The sequence below is a fragment of the Hirundo rustica genome, chromosome Z (genome assembly GCF_015227805.2).
Source record: "Hirundo rustica isolate bHirRus1 chromosome Z, bHirRus1.pri.v3, whole genome shotgun sequence".
In the NCBI taxonomy this organism is placed as follows: Eukaryota; Metazoa; Chordata; class Aves; order Passeriformes; family Hirundinidae; genus Hirundo; species Hirundo rustica.
The window spans coordinates 80623803-80647043 of NC_053488.1; the positions used below are offsets into that span (position 1 = coordinate 80623803).

General features: G+C 37.1%; 1 protein-coding gene across 1 annotated transcript in view; it reads left to right on the forward strand.

Annotated features, from left to right (window-relative positions):
- EDIL3 (EGF like repeats and discoidin domains 3) overlaps positions 1-23241 on the forward strand; it is a 226267-nt gene that overhangs the window by 52509 nt on the left and 150517 nt on the right. Inside the window, exon 2 of the mRNA XM_040091036.2 lies at positions 18669-18797. Within this exon, the coding sequence (XP_039946970.1) occupies positions 18669-18797 (129 nt within the window). The remainder of the gene's footprint in view (positions 1-18668; positions 18798-23241) is intronic.

Consider the following 23241-nt stretch of genomic DNA (forward strand, 5'->3'; position numbering starts at 1 on the left):
TCTTAGCAAGGTCATCTTACTAAATTTCTAACAAAAATTTTTTGTCATGGTAAGACTGGACTAATAAAACATCAACACAAGTTTTTGAGTGAGACGTGTTTTGTTTTGTTTTGTTTTGGTTTTTTTAATTACTTTTTTTTTTTTCATTCATGGTTTTTTCATTACAAAATGAAGTAATGGTAATTTAATGTCAACTTTAAGGAAGAAACCTTCTTTTCCAAATCATTTCCATGTGCGATTTTATGCTGGCTGTTTTTGAGGTATATTGAGCAATACTGAATTGAAAATTTAATTTATAGTACATATATGTTGTATTGTAGCAACGTCCATACCCATGCCGGTACAAGATCCCAAAATAAGCTCCCATTTACTTGTAATGAATTCTCCCACTTGCTTCTTTGCTTCTTTATAATTCATTGCTAACTTGATTTTTTTTTTTTTTTTTTTTTTTTTTTTTTTTTTTTTTTTTTTAATAATCCTCATTGACCATTTAAAGGAATAGAACAAGGTTTGATTGCAAAAACCAAAGAATTTTTGGAATCTATCCCCAATTATGGCCCAGATAATCCCTTTTGATTTTTGCCATGGAGAGGATGATAATCACAGCAAAACCATTGGGTGCCTGTTGGTATTCAGAGCTTGGCTTACCTGATGTTATCTTTTACTGTCTTTGGCTTATTTTTGTCTCTTCCCTTTTTAATTTCTATGTGCTTGAAGAAAAATTGAAATTTGAGATAGGACTAGAGATGAGAGAGACGTGTTATGGCTGGAAATTATCCTGTCGGCTCATGACATGAGATATATGGAGGGATTATTCAAATAATATTTTTCCTACCATAGTATTCTGTCTGGCAAGTGTTCTTGGATAGACTGAAAAAAAGACCAGGTGACTTATTTGCAATAAATATGTGCTTAGTTACGCTGCTGAACATTTCGTTTTCTCTGCAAATCTGAAGAGAATGGGTTCAACTATTTTCCTTACACCATGTTTATTCCTGTGTAAATATCCTCTGATGATTTTGATAAGCTTTTAATTTTTTTTTATTTTAATATAGAACTAGTAAAATATCAAGATATGGGTGAGTGTAGACACTGCATGTGCCTTTATGCATTCTGAAACAAACAAAAGTCAGGATTTGTATTGCACACAGAAAAGGAGTTCTTCAGTTTTTCATAATAGAATAAACATTGTCTTTATAACTCAATTAAATCAAGCTTTTGTCTTGTAGGTGTGTAACTAAAGAATCACTAACCTGTCAGTGGTGCATCCCCATACTTTCACTGTTTTTTTTTTAATCTCTTTGGCCCTGAAGTAGAGAGTAACACCATACTTTAAAATCTACTTTATATAATTGACACTTCCTGAATGGGGTGGTAAGAGTGATAATTTTTTTGCCATTTTAACATAAAAATGTGTACCACAGGATTACATTATGTTACATTTCTTACAGAAAGCCTCATAAGTGCATCCTTATAAAAAATAAGTTTCATGAGAGTCTTGCAAACTGTTGTCAGTTTTTAGCCTCATGAATAAGTAATAAAAACACAGGCACTGGCTTCTCAATGCATTTCATATTTAGAAACTAAAATTATTATGACTTCTCCCTTTTTTTAATCATGCAAATCACAAAATTCCAGGAAAGCCCTGGAGGAGGAGATGTTATTTCACACCTACTACCTTCTGCTGTGACAATGAGAAATGACAGCATTTCTTCCACTGAGAGGCGTTCCTCCGGTTGCTGGTGGCTTGGCAGTGTGCTTTTTATTTCGTTTGATCTGATGCAGAAATTCTACCTGTGGAAGGCCAGGCAGCAGCAGACACAGGATCAGCCACTGTTTTCCACAGGACAGTTTTTTGGTGTAATTTATTACATAATTAAGTGGAATACATTGTTGCCTATTTACTACATGAGGGCAGAGGACTGTAGATTAAAGGTGGTCTGGAGTTCTCTCTGAAAAAGGAGAATTAGATGTGAAAAAGGCCAGGAATTCTGAGCAGAAAGTCTCTGTGACTCAGCATTATGAAAGAGGATGACCAGGCAGCAGGGTTGGTGTTTGATTCAAGTTGGAATTTTGCATCAGGTTAGACATTTAATGAACATTCCAAATCCACTTCACAATACTGCAGGGAGAGACTGAGGTGTGTTCTTTCTAGGAGGCACAATGCCTGCTTGTGCATGTGGCTGCCAGCTGGACTGCAGGGAGCTAAGAGAACAAGGAAAAGAGCAGGACACAGGGAAAGATGACAAAATGGATGTGTCCCCTCTGAGCAGCTCCAGAGATGAGCAGAGAGAGAGAGAGATGCTCTAAATTCAATGATACCATAAATTACTGACCCCATAATATTGCTCAACAGTTTGTTACTTACTATTTTTGGGTTTGTAAGCTGGAGTTCAGAGTACAGTCCAACTTGAAATAAGCAAAACATTTCAGGTAGACAGCCTGCATTCTACCTGACAGGAGGGTGCAGCCAGATGGGTGTCACAAGCAAGCAGTGATAGGACAAGAGGAATCATCCTCACGCTGTGCCAGAGAAGGCTCATGTTGGACATGAGGAAGAATTTCTTAATTGAAGAACTTGTCAGGCATTGAAATGAGCTGCCCAGGGAGGTATGGAGTCTCCATCCCTGAAGGTGTCCAAGGAATTCCTGGATGTGGCACTCAATGTTCTGGGCTGGGGACAAGTTGGGGATTGGGTACAGTTTGGCCTGGAAGATATTGGATGTAATTTTCAACCTAATTGATTTGGTGATTCTGTGAAATGTCTTAGCTACATGGACATCTAAAGGAGATCCTGACACATCCTGACCATTTTGTTTGTTTAAAAATAAGAAGTGAGGGGTAGGAGGGAAGTGAGAGGAGCAGTGTGATACAATTCCTGTGTCCAAACAACTGGGGAACACACTGGCATTAGCTAAGCATTTTGAATGCCAAAATGATAATCCACATTTCTGAAGGATTATGAATCTCAGAACTAAAATCAGCTATGTGTACATAGAAGTGGTTTGATTTGGGAGCACCTGTAAGCCTGGTTTCCATTTAATTTGATGTTCAAGACTGGGATCACAAAACCTGCAAGACGCTCTTTGCGGGGAGGCTGCTTAGTCTTTCAAGAGCCCCTTTGATGTCCATGGAACAGATTGCACTTCAAATCAGGTAATTGCCTGAAATGTTAGGATTATTGTGAGACTTCTCATTCAGCAGATCTAGAATTGGAATTTCACATATGGGAATCATGTGGGGCCACTCTGCAGCGGATTTTCAAGGCATCTAAACTTGTTAGAGTGGCCTTTCTCAAATGCTGAACACCAGACCTTCTAAAAGCAGTATCTCAAACAACATTCTTTAAATAACCATCTAAAATAATGCATATTTGGATGTTGTTGGGGTTTTTAATCAGGATTTTTTTTTTTTTTTCTGTGAATTATTAACAATTGATGTCTCTTTTCCTGCTTGGATTCTGGCAGGGCAGTAATTCATATCAAAGTACCCTGGCATACAGGAGAATGGAAATGGTAGACTGGCTTTTAGATCTTAATTCTGACAGGGATTGTATTTTCCCCTTAGCAAAAAATCCCAAAAACATAAAAAAGGAAAAACAAACAAACAAAAGCCAAACCAACAAATAAAAACTACCAAACCAAATGAAAAAGAAAAGAAAAAAAAATCAAAAATCAAATGAACAAACAAAACAAATTCCAACAAAAAACCCCAAACACACAAACAAACAAACAAAAACGACCCCCAAACCAAATAAACAAAAAACCCAAAACATACCCCCCAAAAAATCAAGGAAAAGAAAAAAAACCCTACCAAATATGCCAAAAGCATCCACAAAAATCAGCAAAAAGCCCCCACCCAAAACCCACAAAGCAACCAAACCAAACACAAAAACAACAAAGTAAAAGTTAAATAAATCTACAGAACTTTTTAATATTTCCTGAGAACTATAGTAAAAATCACTCACCATCAGTGTAACCATAAAGTTACATTTTCCCAGGGGGAAATGAGATCATACATAAGGACTGATCTCCTTTCTTTATGGCTACTGAGATCTTTTGGGTTTGTTCTGCCCTGAGAAATGCCCTGCTCAGATTCTCTGCTGTAGTCTGTCAGTGAAAAGATGAATGTTTGATACTTCTGCTTCTGTTCTATGTTCACCTGGAACTTTGACCTATATGGCAACAGTAAGCTGCAGGCAGAAAACAGAACAAAACAAACACACACACAAAAAAAATACCCTAAACCCTCAAGCTAAGAGAAAACATCCAGGCTCTTGCCAAATTTGTTCAGAGAGGAAAAAAACACAGTTAAGTCTCTTTAAAATCTAGAGATTTCATTAGCAGAAGTGCTTAATACACTGCTAAAGGAGGAATGCAGGGAGTGTCAGTCACTTCTCCCTTTGTTATAAAAGCAGCGAGAACTGGATATAGAATGTCATGCAATCATTGGCAGTGGTACCACAAAAAGGGGATTTTTGATCTCTAGAGGATCTATGTTACACATAATAAAATGGGTTCATTACATAGAGCCAGGCATAATCCAATCACAACTTCTAGTGCTTAATTTTTGATTTTCTTCTTGGCAGGGCTGAGTGATATCACTCATCTTTGGTATATCAGAAGTATATCAACTCTTGGGCAATATTTGATACAGATTGGTGGGCAATGTAGTTTAAAGACTTGGCAGTAGAATGATTAGTTGAATCACCTGTGGGGATTCACTAATGGACCTCATATAGTTTTTGTGGAATTTTTTTTGTAGTTTTGCAGGGGGTTTTGTGGTTTTATGTTGGGTTATTTTTTGGGGTTTGTTTGTTCTGTTTTTGCATGGCCATAAGCAGAGGTGTGTTTGCTGGTTCCACACAGTAATTTTAATAGTCTGTGTTTGTTTGGTTCTGTTTACTCTGATTGGAGTTGCAGCAGGAGGAGGGTTTTGTAACAAAAACAAAACAAAGCACAAAACCTCACCAAAACAAACAAAAACCCCCAATGCCTCCAAAAAAATACAAAAACATCCCCAAACTCCCCAAAAACCCGAAAGAACAACTAAAAAAAGCAAACCCCAAAACCCCCCACAGCAAACAAACAAAAAATACCCACACCCCAAAATCAATAATCTTTGGACCTGCTTTATTAGAAAGCATCTGATTTCTTTAGGAACAGGTATCAGATGGATTGATGAGGAAGTGGATGATTGTGGGGAGGTACTGATAATTTTGCTGTTAAAAATAGAAGCAATCCAAGACCCAAGGAAAGAAAAGTTCATGGAACTTACAGCTCATGATGCTGAATAGATAAGCATTTCCAGAAATGCTTACACCTGCAATCTCCAGCCAGTGATTTTGAAGATAAATACAGAGGTCTCTAGATAAATGCAATGATTTTCATGGTTTTTAATCTATTTTCATGCTAATATGTTTCATCTGGGAAGACCTGTTTTCTTCATTTCACTCCTGACAATGAAATTTACCATATTTACTTTGTGCTAAACTTTTATTTATTCATTTATAACATGTTTCAATAGAGCTGTAGTGGAGGGCAGTAGTGCCTGGCTTTGATCTATAATGACTCAAGATGGTTTCTATTGTGATGCCTCGTAGATTGCTTTCAAAAGGTGAGTTTTCAGATAGTGTTGTCAGCCTTCCTTGGCAGCTGCTGAAAGGAAAATATTCATATTGCATTGTCTTCGTTTCTGTCACCTGCCTGGGTAGGTGAATAAAGAAGAAACAGATTGCAAAATGCTGAAATTGTTGTTTGAGCTGACTTTTCTTGAACTTTATAAAATATCCTGGTACTTCAAATGCAGCTTTCATAACCTAAATCACTTTATTTCTGAATAACATAAGAAGAGAATCCAGCAAATACCTTTGTCTAGTGCAATAAATGTCTGCCTCCTTTTAGGCTTTTTTTTTTTTTTTTTTTTTTTTTTTTTTTTTTTTTTTTTTTTTTTTTTTTTTTTTTTTTGTACAACACAAGCAGGGAATAAATGGGGGGATTTTTTATTGATTTCTCCAAATTGTCTCATATACCTCTTGCATGTTTGGTTTAGAGCAAGACTAGAAGGAGCCGTTTACAGCAATTTCTGGGTTAGTATCCTGGCATTCTGAAACACCACTGAGACATAATTGATATGCCACTAGGATACACTAAAGTACTTGGGAGTTTCTAGATTCTTCTTAAAAATAATAGCTTTAAACTGCATAGCAAGAAAGCTGTAGCAGATAAGTAACAAGGGGAAAATCATAAAAGAGTGTACACAAACTGAAAGACAAACACTCTCAACTGAGGCTGAAATTTAAAAAAAACCCATCTGGCTAAAAGTAAAGAACTAATCAGAAACATATGAGAAATAGAAAATGTGGTTTAAATGTTGCTGGATTGAAAAATGAGACAGGAAATTGGAGGAAAGGATAGAAGGAATACTATAAGGAAATTAAAGCCTAAGAAATGGTCTTAAAAAAAATCTGTGCTTCAATTAATGGAGAAAACAATTCAAGTACTGCTGCTGTTGACAATATTGAGCTGGAGCAACACCATGGAGTTAATGGATTTAATTTAGACTGGCACCAGTGTAGGGCAGGTACCCTTTGGATTTAAATGGATTCTGCTGATCTCGTTAGAAGCTGTTGTGTAACAGCTCATGGCCCAGTCCCAGTGCTCTGATCCAGCTCCCTGGAAGAGGTTTTTTGCTTCCAACTTTGCTGGGAGATTTATTGGTCCTTAAATCTGCAGGGGTGTCAAGTGTTATGCAAACAGTGCTTTTATCATCCAGGATGTACAGTGTTGTACGCTCCTTGTCTTTCAGGCAGTTCAATCTGGGGCAGCAGTGGCTGTGTCCTGGCTGCAGGGCTAGTGCCAAACAGAACATCTTTTGGGGCAAAAAGCTCAATTTAGGGCAAGGGTTATGTCCTAGCCCTGCAGTGGTGACTAACTGCCTCGTGGTCTGGGACAGCTCACTGGAAAATGAATTTTCAGAGAGTTAGTTTGAGGTCAAGATATCAAAGCAAGGAAATGGCAGCAGTTAAAATGTTTGTAGGTCCCAGCAAAGCAGAGGAGTGCACAGACAATAATTTGACTTTGGGAAAGGGAAGGAGCAGCACCTATTTAAAAAAAAAAAAAAAAAATCACTGTGTTGCTGTACTCCAATAAATAAAAGTGTTTCCAGTGGCAAACACATAACTACAACACATGTAAAATAACACATGATTCCTTTAATGAGTCCCACAAATAGAGAAAAAGGAATTCCCTAATAAGCCTCTGGGTTGTTTTTAATACCTTCATTTGAGAAGAAATACATTGAATTTCAGACTGGAATTTTATAATCTATTTATCAGTCATTTTAATTGTGGTGTCTTTGTCAAGATCAGGCTGCAGCAACATACTTGTGCACTCACTACAACTCTTTTTCTGTTTTGTTGGTGAATAATGAGGCTTCTCTAATCACTTGGTTGTGCTGTAACTGCTGTGTTGTTTTTTGCTGGCATAAATTGCTGTGCAGCAATGGCAAAATATAAAAAATTACACTTGTAAGTGTAGGTTGGGGGCTGAACTGGTGTGCATTTTGTGTTTTGGGTGAAGGGAGGAAGAAAACTGAATTAAGTTAATTCTATCAGCACATTTGAAAGTAAGCTGAAATAGATGGACAGCAAGAAGTAGAAGACTGGTGGTAATCACAGAAGCATATATAGATAGATAGATAGATAGATGGATAGATATATAACATATTCCAGAGGTCTGGTGCTAATCCTATACAAATCCACGTAAGGACTTTGTTCTTAATCTGAAAAAGCCCAACAGTCCTCTGTTGCAGCATCCCATGTTCACAGATGTGGAAAGTGGAAAAGGATCAGTAGGCATTGATGTATGCTTATAACTTTATTTGTACCTATTAAACTGCAATCACCTTACTTCCTTTGTTCCTGTACACTGGATGAAGGAGTGAATTAATTTGGCTATTTTTATTTTAATAGCTTAAATTTATTTGTGGAGATATATTCTTAATATTCATTATTCTCATCCCCTTCTTCATATTTTTCCCTCCTTTTGGGATTTACTCTGTGCTTAGTCCTGTGTTTTATAAATATATACTCTGCATGCAGATACAGGACTGTGTTAAGTGTCAAAGAACAGCAACTGCATTTCAAATATGAAATGATGTGGACATCCTGTTCTAACTAATAGGGTTTACATTGCATTGCATTGCTTTACAACCACACTACATTACCTGGATGTAGTTAATAAAGCTGGAGGAAAAAAATGCACAAAACAAACAAACAAAAAATAGAGGCCAGTTAGATAACCCTCCTCCTGCTTCTTCCCTGCTATTAAGTCAGAGTGGGAGACTAAGTTTGTTTCCAGGCCCACTGTGGCTGCTGGGATGTATCTGGGATGGTGAGGGGCAGGTTAATGACTTGGCCGTGTGAGTCAAAGAAGTTACCATGCACTTCATTCCTCCACATAGATGTTTTGGGCATTTTGTGATGCCAGACAACAAACTGACTGCTTTGGGAGCATTTGTCTGCATTCAGAATCTGAAAGACAGTAGTTGTTTAGCTCAGTAGTTGAGGATCTACATGTACTATTATTAAAATAATGATTAAGCTTCCTGTTACAACAGAGTATAGTAAAAGATCACATTCTTGGTCACTCTGATTGTGAACATTTATAATTTACTCTTTTCTACCTGACTTGTTCCTTTTTCATCCCTTTTTAGTTACTGTTCTCAGCTCTTCATTTTCATTGCTCCATAGAAGCAGTAAGGATTTCCAAGCTGCTGCCCACCTACTTTAGGCTTGGTTTACAGTGTACAGCAGATAATGAAAATAAATTTAAAAACACTGCCAATAATATAGTTTGTTTGTGCCAATAATATAGTTTGTTTGTGCAGTGTGGCCATACTGAGATGAGATTTTGGCACATATAAACACTTTCCTTACTTATATTCTTGTAAACCATTGTGTAGCGAAGCGTCTGTAACAGTGCGAGGCAGCGCCTACAACATGGGAGCAACAAATGAATTTATCATAGTCCAGTTTACACCTTGGCTAAATCTGTGTTTAGGTGTCTTCCTGTCACATGCTGCTGCATGGATTGTGTGCCCTCAGCGGTTAACACTCAATTCTTGGCATGCTGTGTCCAGCTCAGGACAGGAGAGATATGGAGCTCGTGGAGCAGGTCCAGTGGAGGGGCACAAAGGTGATTCAGGGCCTGGAGCATCTCCCTGTCCAGAAAGGCTGAGGGAGCTGTGGCTGTTCAACCCGGAGAGGAGCCCCAGCTGAGAGGGGCCTCAGCCCTGGGTGTCCCTGAGTGTCCCTGGGTGTCCCTGGGTGTCCCTGTGCGCAGGGAGGGGCAGAGCAGGCCCGGGCTCTGCTCCAAGCCCAGCAGTGGCACCAGAGCCACGGGCAGGGACTGAGCCCAGCAATTCCCCCTGCACAGGAGACACAACTTCTGCCCTGCACAGTGCCCAGCCCTGAACAGAGACCAGAGAGGCTGTGGAGTTGCCTCCCTGGGGATATTCCAGAGTTACCTGTGATTTCAGATGCTTCACTTGTCTCTTTGTGGTCACCAGAAACTCATGCCTAAAAAGGCTGACCTGAAACAGAGACTGGACAGAGCTAGAGAATAAAGTAGGTATCTATTGACAGGCCTCCAAGATCCACCTTGGACAGGACAGAAGCCAAACCAAGGTTGCATGCAAGGTGGACCCCGAATAGTCACAAAAAATGGCTGATCAGTTACGAGATCTTACATTTTTATATGTTTTGGTCCATTTGCATATTGGGGTTTAATTGTCCAGTTACAGCTTCAGGTTGTGAGGTCCCATCCTTCTTGTTTTCAATCTACCGTTGTTTAAGCTGTTGGGCTGAAAGTTATCCTTGGTCCTCAGCAGGAAAAGGATTTGTTTTGTCTACCTACTCTCTGAAGAGAACTTACTGACACTTAATATGAGGCTCAGAACTACACCCTAGGCAGCAAAGGGTGTGCAAATGTGAAAGCTAATGCTTAAGACATCACCTGACACAATCCCATGTGCTCTGGGTGGCCCTGCCTGGAGCAGGGAGGTGGCACCAGATGAGCCACTGTGGACCCATCCTGGCATTCTTGCTTGGTGGCTTGAGTTGCAATGAACCTGGTAGATTTATTATTTAATCCAGTTTTATATAGTATTTGAGAAAGATCTAGGAAGCAACCTCATTGACAAGTATTTTGTGGAATCTATAAGTGCGTTTTTCTAAGTGTAAAAGTTTCGGATTTCATTCTGTTTGTGAGCAAGTTGGGACAAATGAGGTAAAAATTGCATCTGTCTTTCCAGAGGCTTTTAGCAAAAATGACCTAAAGGATTTTTATCACTCATCCACAGAGATTACATGGTACTGCCAGCTGCATTGTCCAAAACAAACAGAATCAGTTCTTTATTGCAGCTGATAGCTATAATGCCCTTACTATTGCATATCCCTCAAATGAGAGGCACATATTTGCAGTGCTTAATTGATATTCTGATCAGTAACATCACCTTCCTGTAAAGTCAGAAAGAAAATTATGAAAACTGGCACTTCTGTTGTATCACTTTAGGTGATGTACCTTTTTTCACAGTGGCAGGACTTGAGTCGTGAAAAAACAAAAAATCAATGTGACCAAAAAATGTGTGAAGTGAATGCAGTAAAACTGGTTAACCGTAATGATGAAAAGTTACAGAATATTTTGCTTTATTCTCTTTATGCATAGGGTTTAGTGTAATAGAAGAGGTCATTGTGGAGGGTGTCCATGCAGGGAAGCACGTTCAGTCCTGGCGTGTTGGTTAAAATGTTTATCTGGAGCACTGGTGGTCTTTGCAAGGGGATCCCTTGGTGGTCTCCACATCCTACACTCCTTTTACTCCTGCCTGCAGAGGGATTTTGGTGGGGATGGGCTGGATTCATTCCCAAAAAAGCTGAAATCGAGTGGAGGTTCTCATTCTGAACCAATGCCTGGTTACTGGGGCATTGAGATTACACAGAGGGAAATTATTAAATCTGAAGCAAAATCCAGGGTCTTTATGCAGTGTAAATATGAAAAAACATCATCACTTTGATAGTTTTGGCACCTTTTGTAAGAACATATTGCCAATAAGGTGTTTAAGAGTTGATATCCAAAATAGAATTGGAAATCAATCAATACTTTTCAAAGTGTAATGAGAATATGCTTAGATTTTATATTGTACAGTATTTCATTTTGGTGAAGATAGAAGGATATAATGAAGCATAATCAGGGGTTTAAAAACTGTTAATGATGACTTTTTAATTGCTCAACTTTCAAATTTGGATTTGCTTAGGATGGGAAAAGATAAATTCACCAGTGTTGAGATTAAAGATTGCCTAGCAACCAGGGAATGAATACGTCTAATGCAAGTAAAACCAAGAACACACCACTTTAATTTCTATATATATAAAATATGTATAAATGTAAAAGTGTGGAGATAAGTATATGTGTGTGTATGCACAAACTTAGACACAAACCCTTCAAATTGCCAACCTGAAGTGAAAAAAAGAAATGGAAAGGCAAAAACAAGATCTAAAATGTGTATAAAAATAAGGAATTTTCATTTAAACGTTATAAATCCACAGTAAGCATCTGGGTTTTGATTTAAATTGTCTTGGTTCACTGCTGAAGTGACAGTAGAAAGTGGAAAGAAAACAATCCAGACCAGTAGAAATATGTGCATCTGAAAGCTCTTAAGTCTGTAAGGATGAGAAGGAAAGGAAGATATCTAGAGAAGATCACAAACACTTCAAACTCTTAATTTTGAAGGGCTGTGCTAATGATTAAACTATGTGCATTCATTGTTCCTCTTTGGAAAATGGGATGGACAAGAAATGCAAATATTTTATTTCAAGTGAGCACAACAATAAAGATCTCCTGATCAGCTTTAAAAGTAAAGGGTAAAGGATAAAGATGGGAAATGATAAGGTATTTCTGCCATGACTTGGAATATCTTCTGAAAAAATTTAATTGGACAAAATAAATAAAGCAAAGCAAAACAAATAAAACAAATAAATTATCTTTTCATACACCCCTTTCACCCCATAGACATGAACAGGTACAGAAATGCAGGTTTATTCACCTGTGGCATAGCGAGTGGCAAAAAACTGTATGGACACAACTGGGGTGAGCAACAGCTAGAACCAAAGGACAGCATGCAGGGACTGCATGGGCAATTTTTGCCAGCTTTGTTAAGCATGTACAAAGAAGAGATGTGGGAGGCTGTGTTGATGGGGACCAGGGTATCTTCATTACAGGTTTTTTTCTTCCCTCTCCCTGGTTCTGCAGGAAGCATCACTGCTGCTGGCTGGGGTTGGGTGCTGGGAGTGGCGTCATCAGTGCTGTTAGCTGAGAAGGCAGGAGAGTATCTCTCCTTTTTCCTTTGATGAAACACTGTATCGACTGATGGCAGCTTTCCTCAAATCCGCACAGCAGCCTATTCATGAAAGGCTTCTCACAAGTTGTAAAAATATTCAGAACCGTGTTATATAACCACATTCCCCCTTTAATCGTTTTTGATCCATTTTTTACTAATGAAGATGTAAAGTGACTGGAATAGTTCATATTCTTTTTTCCCTGCAGAGGCTGTTGGCGTAGAAATGAACTCTTTGTAACCTATGGAAGAGAGAAGAGTTTACTTTTTAAGCTGTTTTCTGTTTCTACTTGTGTTTCAATTTGCCAAACATCAGACGCTTAAAAGGTCTATAACACAGCAGACTGAAGTGCAGTGACCTGCTGCTCTTTCACATTCAAATTAATAAAGTAGCTCATATGTAGACTTTTAGAAAGGCAAGAGATTATACTTTTTTTTAAGGCAGGAGGGGATTTATTATGATAGAAATTAATGTCTGCAGACATTACTTTATTCTAATTCTGGAAGTAGGGACACACTTTTACAGTATTGTACCATTAGATTAAACCCAAATCTTAAGTCAGCACTTCATCTTCACCCAGGATTAATGAATGTTTCAGCCCAGTCCCAGAGTGGGATTCAAATGGTAATTCTCCACTTAGAATAATCTGATTTTCTTTTTGTAATGCCATGTCAGCTTTCGTGAAATCAGCTGGTGCATCTCCTCAGATTACAAGACCAGAAAAAGTAAAAATTAGAAAAAATATTTACACCTGGTTTTATACAAGTTCACTGCAGTTCTCAACCAAAACTACAAGCTACAGCTTAAGTGAGTAGTCTCTTGATCACAGAGGCTTTCAGAAATAACTGCCTTGATTTTCACAAGACCTGTGATAAAATCATGACATTTTTACTCTGAGATTTAGATTCTCCTGTAGTTTTCTCGTCCAGCAAGTGGACATTCAAAGTTGATATTATCATTTTATGCATTTTCTAAAACCATTTATACACTCTGCCAAGAGTGTTCCAGATAGAAATTTAGCTGAACTTTCTACCTGCATAAGTAAGCAAATCAGCCTAGAAAATAAGCAGAAGGAGGTAGATGAGCTATTGGTATCTAGAAACCTTATTTTTCAAATAATAAGTGGGACAATTTAATTATTCTAACGGTCTCTTTTACCTCAGGAGAAACAAATTAGCTGCCTTGCCATTAAATCTGAAGAAACAGCTTACAAATTTCTTAAAAAGAACTGCAGAGCTCATTTGTTTCTATGTTCACACTTTGCATCTCTACACAGGTGTGTCTTCAACATGATTTATGGTTCAGCTTCTAAGCAGTGGTTCAGCTGTGGAAGAATAGGTGTGAATTTGGGCACTGTACAGATGATTCTATAAATCAGGAAACTATTAAGGCTCTTTTTCTGAAAATTGATTTTAACATGAAAATGTTACAGGAGGCAAGTACTTTTTCAGTCTTGTTTTGAAGTTTAGGGTTCTTCTTAGCTTCAGAACTGGTGCTTTTTTTCGCTATGACTATACCAGATTTCTGTTGACTGGCTGTTTCCTGGACTGTTTATTCTTTGGTGCTACCTGGAGATTTCTCCTTTGGAGCAAGTTTTATTCTTATTTATTATTCTTTATTATTATGGAAGCGAATTTTTTTTTTTTTTTTTTTTTTTTTTTTTTTTTTTTAAGAGCTTTAAAATAAGCCATATTTCTTGTAGCCACAAAATAAATTGAGTACAATTATGGCTGCTCTTTTAGACAGAAATGATGGCCTTCCTTTCCCATCAGTGGTGGAACCAAAACCTTGAACTTTAAAACACACACTGTATAGAATACCAGTAAAACGCATTGTGTCTCCCTAAAAATCTGTGTGTCTAACATCATAAACTCATATGTCATTCTCTTTGCGGCTGCAGAATCAGCACATTTACCTCCGTATCAGCTGCTGGGAATTTCACTGCCTCATTATATAATGTATACTAAATGTGTTCATATTTATATTTAATGCCCATAACATGAAAGAATAAAAAGGGTTGAATTTTTCCCTGTATACTTGCTCTTTCACAGAATGTGCTCTATTTTTAAATTATAGAAGGAAACATGGCCCAATCACCTGAATAGTGTCTTTATTCAATCACTTCTGTCATTACCATTTTGAAATGTGAATACACATGATTTTTTTAAGGCGGGTTTCTTTCTTTGTCATCATATCATTGTCTCAAGCAGATGTCTCTCAGAGCAGCGGTTCTTCCAGAAACCCTAATAGTTATCATTCTAGGTGTTGTAGTTGAGGGAAATTGTCTCCATTTCAGGCTTAATGATGCTGTGCATGGGGACAGAAATGCCTCTCTCAAGCCTAGTTCAGGATACTGAACCATAACTTTTGGCAGGTATTTCTGTCCCAGAAACTGTAACGTTAAATAATGAATAGCTGAAAGTTGGAGTAAATAATTCTTTTTCATGTTTTTTATTTTTTCCATTGCAAATTAATTAGTGTGTAATAAGGGCAGCTGGCTGGTCTATCTGCTTTTAGAATGAGTGCTTCATGAAGGTACAGGTGATTGTGGGATGAAACTTCTCCCTCTGCACATCTTCTTCAGCCTTCACATCACAAAAGTTGTTTTCATAAACTGTGAATTTCTGCTCTTGACAAGGATTGATGGGCTAACTGTTAACATCACAGAGTGCTGCATTATTTATACACACAGGGGTTGGGCTCCTTCTTTCATGTTGTCCTTTGCTGTCAAGCAAAGAACTGAATTCCTCAGTCAGAAATCATGCAATGTTTCATTTTTATGAGGTTTTATGGGATCAAAAAAAATGTTATATAAATGTTTAAAGTTCAGCAAAGAGTGGGTGAGCAACTTCTACCCAGCTCCCCACAAATACCTGCTTGTGGAAAGGAGTAATAGTTGTAATAGTCAGTATTTTATTGAAAAACATGGCTTAAAAGTAGTTATGTGAACACACGTAAAGGATCATTACGAACTTGCAGAGCAGTTTTCTCTGTGTGTTTTTAATAAAAAACTTATTAATTAGGGACAAAAACCATCATATTCCTAAAAAAAAATCCTAGTTCTTTATTAAACAGAATATACATCACCATTTTATTTGAGTTTTGCTGTAAAATTTTTCCTGAGACTGGAGAATTAGGAGGTGTTCTTCATTACAATTCTTATTTTGAATTTGCATGGATCTCTTTGATTTTATTGTTTTTGTCATGATTTTTTTTTTTTTATTCTTAACCAAGCATGGTTTCCAAAGTGAGGAGGCACGATTTGCTCAAGAACTAATTTGACTTCAAAATGTTCTGAAGAAATTAAAATGTGCAGAAAAAATAAATAAATAAATAAATAAATATATATCACACAGATTTAGGACTCGATACTAAATCAAGTATCAAAGGTATAGGTACTGTCTTCAGACACACTTTCAGACTTCAGATATACTTTTACTCTCGAGCGGCCATGTAAAGAAAAGTGCAAGATTAGTCAGAATGTAGGGAAGACAAACATGAATTACTATTTTTATTTGACATTGAATCTTACTGGAATAATTTTGGAATGTCTCAATAAAAGTACAGTAATAATTTGGGTGGGTTTTTTTTCTTTTTTTTTTTTTTAAATAATTTAATTCCTCCTGGAGTGTTTGTTTAATTTGCAGAACTTTGTCATATTACGCAGTCTGTTACACAAACAGCATATTGCCAATCACCATAGAAAGCCATCAGCACAGAGCAGACTCCTGCAAGATTTATTGTAAATGATACATTTCCTTTTTTGGGTTTATTTGACTTCACATTCACAAAATGTCTCATGTTAAATTATAGAACTATCATTGTGTTAGAAGTTTGTCGCATTTTAACGGTAAAAAATCCCTTTATCAGTCATGTTAAGACAAAATGCAACCATATCAGCTTTTCTTACTAATAACAGAGCCTTCAAAATCAAATTAATTTCATCAAACTCAGTGGAATGTATAACAAATTAGATTTCAATATTTTAGCATGAATGTCCTCTCAAGAGACAGAGAAAGAAGATATTGTTGATTCAAAAACTATATTTATTTTGTTCAGCACAATTTCCCAGACAATAAGCTATAAGTAACAGAGATAACATTTTACATGATTTTTGATAATTTAAGTTTCAGCATTTGCACAGCCTAGTGCCTCCTCTTAAGTAGAACTGTGCAGCTTCTCATTTTTCAGACTGTATCATATTTGATTTTATATTAAGATATAATTTAACCATTGTTGTTTACAGTATAGATTTTCCTCTGTAGTAAATTAGCAGTATGTGAACGAGATAAGACAGTCTGGTTTTTGCTTGTCTGTTTGTTTGCTTTTGTTTTGTTTGGGTTTTTTGTTTTGGTTTTGTTTTGGTTTTGTTTTGTTTGTTTGTTTGGGTGGGTGGTTTTTTGTTGTTTTGTTTTTGTGGTTGGAACTTTTTGTTCCCCATGTTTTCTTCCTTTTTTAATAACATATTTTCTTTAGATTTGCTCTTTATTCATTTCATTTCTGTGATGTGGTATAATGACATTACAAAAATCACACCAGTGACTGAAAGGCCAAGGTGGTGGGTCAAAAGAGCAATTAGTGCAGTTATTTCCTGAACATGGAAATAAATGGCTGTTGACAGACAAGAACATCTGCTTTATTAATCCCAAACTGCAGGTCGGGTCATTTTATTTCAGGCTGAAAAAGCCAACACACATTTTCAAGCAAATAAAAACCACAGAGTTGACTGTCCACATTTTGGTCATTTCAGGAGAATTCAGTTTCTGGAAATAGAATGTAAAATTGTGTGTGAATTCTGCTTGTCATTCAATATAAAATTTACAAATTCTAACAGTATTTTTTTCTTTTTTGCCTCTTACACCAATGGCATAACTGAAATCAGAAGGACGCCAAATCAGGAAATATGTAGCAAAATTATCCTCTCTCATTTTAATCAGAATATCTATGCAGATTTGCATAATAAATGTTCCTGCTCCAGATGCTATTTAGTTTATTAATTTAATTGGAGGTATGGGAATACAATTGTCAGATCATTCATTTAATAGTAGCTATTCTTTCACAATCAATTGCCTAATCCCCATAAAATAATAAACAAGCATCCTTTGCTACTCCAATAATGCAACAAAAGCAGAAAATGAGAAGACTTCGCTTATTTAAATTCAGTTAGAAAATGTCATTTTCTGTCCTTAAATAGTTTTACTTCTCCATCAGATGGACAGTCTTTAAGACAAAATTTAATACCAAGTACACAACAGCTCTCTCTGTCATGAAGGCACCCTAAAGCAAATAACCCAGCAAACTACTGCACAACTCTAGTTTTTCTGTGCAACTGATGCACAGAATTCATAAACGTATTTTCATGCATTAGTTACATTTCTTAACCAATGTTTAGATGGAAATTCTCACACCAAGGATTAATCTGAAATTCAAGTGCAAGAAAGTTGTCGAAAACCTGAGTTGAGTTTACCACCAAAATTATCCAAAACATTCTCTAATGTCAGTACTGATGACATAAACCATATTAATTTCCCTAAATCTTTTTAATTACGTGGAAAAAACCCTGGCAATTTCCAATTAAAAAAAAAAAAAAAAAATCACCACAAAAACAAAACCACATACACAAAAAACCAAACCAAACCAACAAACAAAAAAAAAAAAAACCAGACAGAAAATGATTTACTTGTTTTCTAATAATTATCTATCTGCAGATCATTCTTTCAGGTGCATTTACTGATTTACTGCACAAAATAATGTTGTTTTTAATGTTTGCTCAGCTATGCTGAGTAATAGAGAGCACAAACCTGCCTTTAAAGATGAAGATTGAGATAAATAAAAATGTATGCAAATATAGGAAAAACTAACTGAGAAAAAATATTAAATCAAAGTTGACCAAATCCTAAAGAACAACCCCAAGGTATGGTCACCTAGGATTGCTTCCAGTTATCCCATTTGTTACAGAATGCAATCTGTAGATATCCTGAGTGTCTTCAGATTAGAAAAAGTAAGAAATTACCACTGCAACTGTCTTTTGCAAATGGACTGAACTTAAGACAACCACATTTTATGGGGTGGAAGATTAGGGAAAGATGATTCTGTGTGGTTGTGCAGTTAAATAAATACAAAACTGAATCAGCCAAAAGTCATTCAAAGGACATAAGAGTTCGTAATTTCTTTCTGTACTTAGATACCAAAAGTCTGACATGTGTAGAGCCTGTGGGTAACTTTTGGTGACTTTTCCACAAAAACTTTGTTTTCCTTTCCCTGTGCCCCTCAGCGGATGTGTGCGACTCCAACCCCTGCCAAAATGGTGGCATCTGCCTGTCGGGGCTCAATGACAACTTCTACTCCTGCGAGTGTCCTGAGGGCTTCACAGACCCCAACTGCTCCAGCCTTGTGGAGGTTGGTAAGTGAAAATTAAATTAAATTGCTGAAATACCTTGAATGTCCCGTTAGCCTGTGGCTGGCCAAGCCATAACCGTGTTGCCTTGTTGGGACTACCTAAAATCAGAGTCCAGGCAACATTAAGAGAATAAAAAGAAGTTATATTTATTGAAGGGCCTTCAGGTACATTTCGAGCATACAAAGCCCATCTAGGGGCTACACCAAAAAATGGACCATAGTCACAGGTTTTCACACTTATAAGTTTGGTCCACATGCGTACTGGGGGTTAATGCTTCCCGCCAGCTCACTTTTGTTTACATTTCTCAGGACCTGAGACATTGAGATGTCCTTGATTCAAAGGCCTAGAGGGGAATTGCTTTATCTGACTGTCTTAGTTTGAAAGACAGGTATCTGCCAGGGAAAAGCCAGACCCTTCCTTGGAATGAAGAATGTAAACCCCTCCCTCCAAATTATTATAATTTTGAAATTAAGGGACTCTCAGGCAAAGTATGGGGATAGGAATAACAGTTCATTACTAGTACGTCTAACAAGGCAAACAAACAACAACAACTACAACATTAATAATAAACAGAACCAGGAACCCAGTAACGGCTTCCCTGAGCGCGGCACTTTCTCCTTTGGTGCAGTTCCGGTCACAGCCGGCAGGGGCGCTGGCAGGCTCCTGGTGGGTGGGGCAGGTAAGATGATTCCCCCGTGGCTGCAGGGGGCGCTGTGGTGCGGGCTCGGGGCGCACGCAGTAATGGCAGCTCAGCCCAGACGGGAAGAGATGGAGGCGATGTATCAGGAACGCAGGAGCTGAGGCTGAAAATGAAGAAGGTGTGGGCTACAGAGTAGCGAAACGGCTGGCCCAGCTCCAGCAGGGCAGGAAGCGGTGAGCTCAGAATTCCTGGGCACACAAGCAGAGGATAGTAGATTTCCAGGACCAGACTTGGTGGTGACAGTGAACTCCTCCCACAGCAAGCAGCAGCCTGGCTATCCTCTCTCCAACGCTGAGAGCAAGAATGTGAAGCTGCACCAACCCTGTCCTTTACCTGGCCCCAAAACTTGCAGTATCTTCTCTCTTGGTGAGAAACTCCCCAAGACCCAAAGAAGTGTAGCCAGGTGCTACAACTGCTCTCCTTTGGCCGGTACCCAGTAGTTAGTTTCCCAGCAACTTGTGGGAGAGAATTCTATAAGAAACAAATCTAACCCCCAACACTGACCAAAATGGGAAAGCTGTGTCTAAGATTTTATATGGAGTTTAGAGTTAAAAACTAAAGAATTGCAGGTTTACAAATATATGAAAAATATAAAAGCTAAGATCCTAAGGCATCAATGGGGTCATTACTTTGATTATTACTGGGGGTTTCAACCTTGTATCTGTGCCGTAGGCATCTTGATAATAATTAACCATTGAAATGGCATCTGCAAAATGTAGTTACTCAGAAGAGTCCAGCGCTCCACTTCACAAAAAAATCCATAGTGGTGACTTAAAAGTTGCAAACTTTTTTCAAAGTTCAATTCTAGATCATTCTAGATAATAATTCTATGATAATTCTATGTATCCTTCTTCAACCAGTGCCCTTCAAATCTTTATTTTTAATTGTTTTATGCCAAAGTCCAGAGTAAAGACTAACTTCTGATGCAAACAAAGAGACAGGAACAACATAGGAGAAAACCAGAATAACACATAGTGGTCACTTGTTTGAATTTCAATATAATTACTGACTTGAAGGCTCTAATTAATCATTAGATGACTGCATAGAACACAAGTCAAATGTACTGAAATTTTGTGATATGCACTTGATTCAAAGTAAACCTAAATTTGAGTGGTAGATCCAAAATGTCCAGCAGGTCAGGCTCCATATTAAGTAAAATTAAGGAGAAAAGCAGAATCTGAAGGGAAAAATAGAGGTATGTAACTCACTGAAAGTTAACAGCTCTTGTATTATCTCAAAGACGGCACAAAATTAGGCTTACAGAGAAAATTATGGAACTGTCACAGCTGGGCTCCACACTTCAACTGTCCTAAATCTGTATGGTTCTAATTTTTTAATAATTAATTAATAGTTTAATAAATGCATTTTAGAAAACTGCACAGGGAGAAACAGAATTCACTGTTCTGTGGATTAAGCATATCTCTGCCATGGGGTAAACGGAGTAGAACTTAGTCCAGAAACAAAGGGCTTTTCTGGTTTTTTTATTCATTTCCTCCCTTGAAAATGATGCTATGCTGTTTTGAGAGTGAATTCTTAGTGTCCTCAATGCAATTTCAAGGGAATTTGGATTTAATTTGATTCCATTTAAGTTAAACTTTCTGCAAAGAAATGGAGCTAGTTCCCGGGGGAGAATGATCAACTTCAGACACCAACTGCATTTTTTTCTGACTCTAAAATGTTGTAGCTGGTTACCACTTAAAATTTGAGTTGCATAAGGAGGTGGTTGCCTTGGTGCAGCCACACAAGAAGCCAGGAGATGCTGCCTCAAAGCTTATTTTCCATCCCTTTCCCTATAATTTTTATCAGTGCTTGAATTTGTCCTATGGATATAGGTCATACTACCCTAAAATGGCCTAGACATGGCTTCACTTCAGGAAAATTTTGGATTTATTGTGCGGGAATTTGCATGGCACCTAACTGGGAGGATGCCAGACATGACTGAATCTGGAGAAAAAAAGAATCATATAGTGATAATTATCACTGTAAGTAGCAGATGAGCTTTGATAGGGTTTAAAAAACCACACATATACTTATCAAAAATCTTCAAGTTCTTCAACAAAAGCTCAGTTTGGTAAACAGACTAAAACATAAGTAAATAACTTGACAATATGTGGCAATCACAGCATTTACAGAAGCAGGATGTTACATTTCTAGTTTGCAATCCATGTGGAATATCTGCTGGCCATCATTGGTTAAGTAAAGAAATTATTAATATTCCTATAGTAACTAAAATACAGAATGATAATTTAGTTTGTATTTGTCCTATTTGCTACACATATGGATTCAGTCTAGCCTTACTAAAAACTTTAAAAATAGATTTGAAAATAATCTTTTATTTTTTAGTTAAAGATTATTCTTCATTATGTAACCCTGTACATAGTCATATCAACCACTGGATTTAAAAAAAAAAAAAAAAAAAAAAAAAAAAAAAAAAAAAAAAAAAAAAAAAAAAAAAAAAAAAAAAACCACACATATTTCAAGAAAATTATTTGGGTTTTTTTCCTATGAAAATGAGGATGATTAGTGTAAGCTGTTAGACAGTCAGCTCCATTAATTCAAATACTGAAGAGTTTAAAGTAAAATAATGTAAGATATGCCTGGAGGAGCCCAGGAGTACAAGATCATGAGTGATCACTTTTCTTAGAGTGTTTATTAGATGTAAGATTTAAGAAGGAATGCTAACAAAGGTTGCTTCTATTTGGCTTTTTAATGAGTTTTTGCCCCAAAACTAATCTCATAATCCCTCATATCTCAAAAAAAAGCCTTCTTGACAATTTTCTGTGTAGTCGGAAACACTAAGTTAAAAATTGGTATTTAGGATACCGGAATGTACCATGTAGGAAGAAAAGAGGAGGGTGAGAGGAAAAAAAAATAAACAAAAAAAGCCCTTATCAACAAAACAACACTGAGATGAGCCTATGTCACTCTGTGTCCCTCAAAAGGGCTGCATAAAAAACTTTGAAAGCAGCTGGGTGTTGTCTGCATGCTCCTCATTAGAGACTCCACCATCAGACTTTGTGCAATGACAGGATGCACTCCTGAACTCTGGGTACCAGCTGAGAAGTCATAAATTATTCAAGGAACATACCTTAAACTGGAGGATTTTCACAGTAAAAGACAACAGGGGTTTTACTTAATCATGCGTTAATATGCGTAAATAAAAGGCAAACCCATTCAGACAGCAAGCCATGAACTATGCAGGGGAAAAAAAGAAAAAAAGAAAAAAAAAAAAAGCATACAGGTACCCAGGAAAATCAAACATTTAGGTAGAAATCTGCTCTAAATAGATCAACAAATACTCAAGAGAGTTTGGGAGATGCATGGATACTCAAGAATGCAACTCCCTTTATTACCTTAATAAAAACAAGATTTAAAATAACCTGATACTGAGAATAATACCAATTTCAATCTAAGACGTAATTACTATGTGTTTTCATAAACTTACTCATGGAAAAAATATTGCTTTACTGCCATGCTTAATTTTCTTCTGACCCTGTAACTTTGAGCGTGTCTAACCCAAAATTTATAAAAAATGCTTGTGACAGTAAACTGTATATTTTAAATTGCTATTTCCATTCTGACCCTACTCTTTTGTTAATGGCAATCCCACTTTGTGTCCCGTATGTACTTATATACCAAACTTTGTCATGCTAAAAGATGAGATGAGGTCATAGATCTGTAATATCACCCTATTTGTACAGCCAGGTTTTTAAGTGCTCTAACAGATTTTAAATATCTGATAAACTG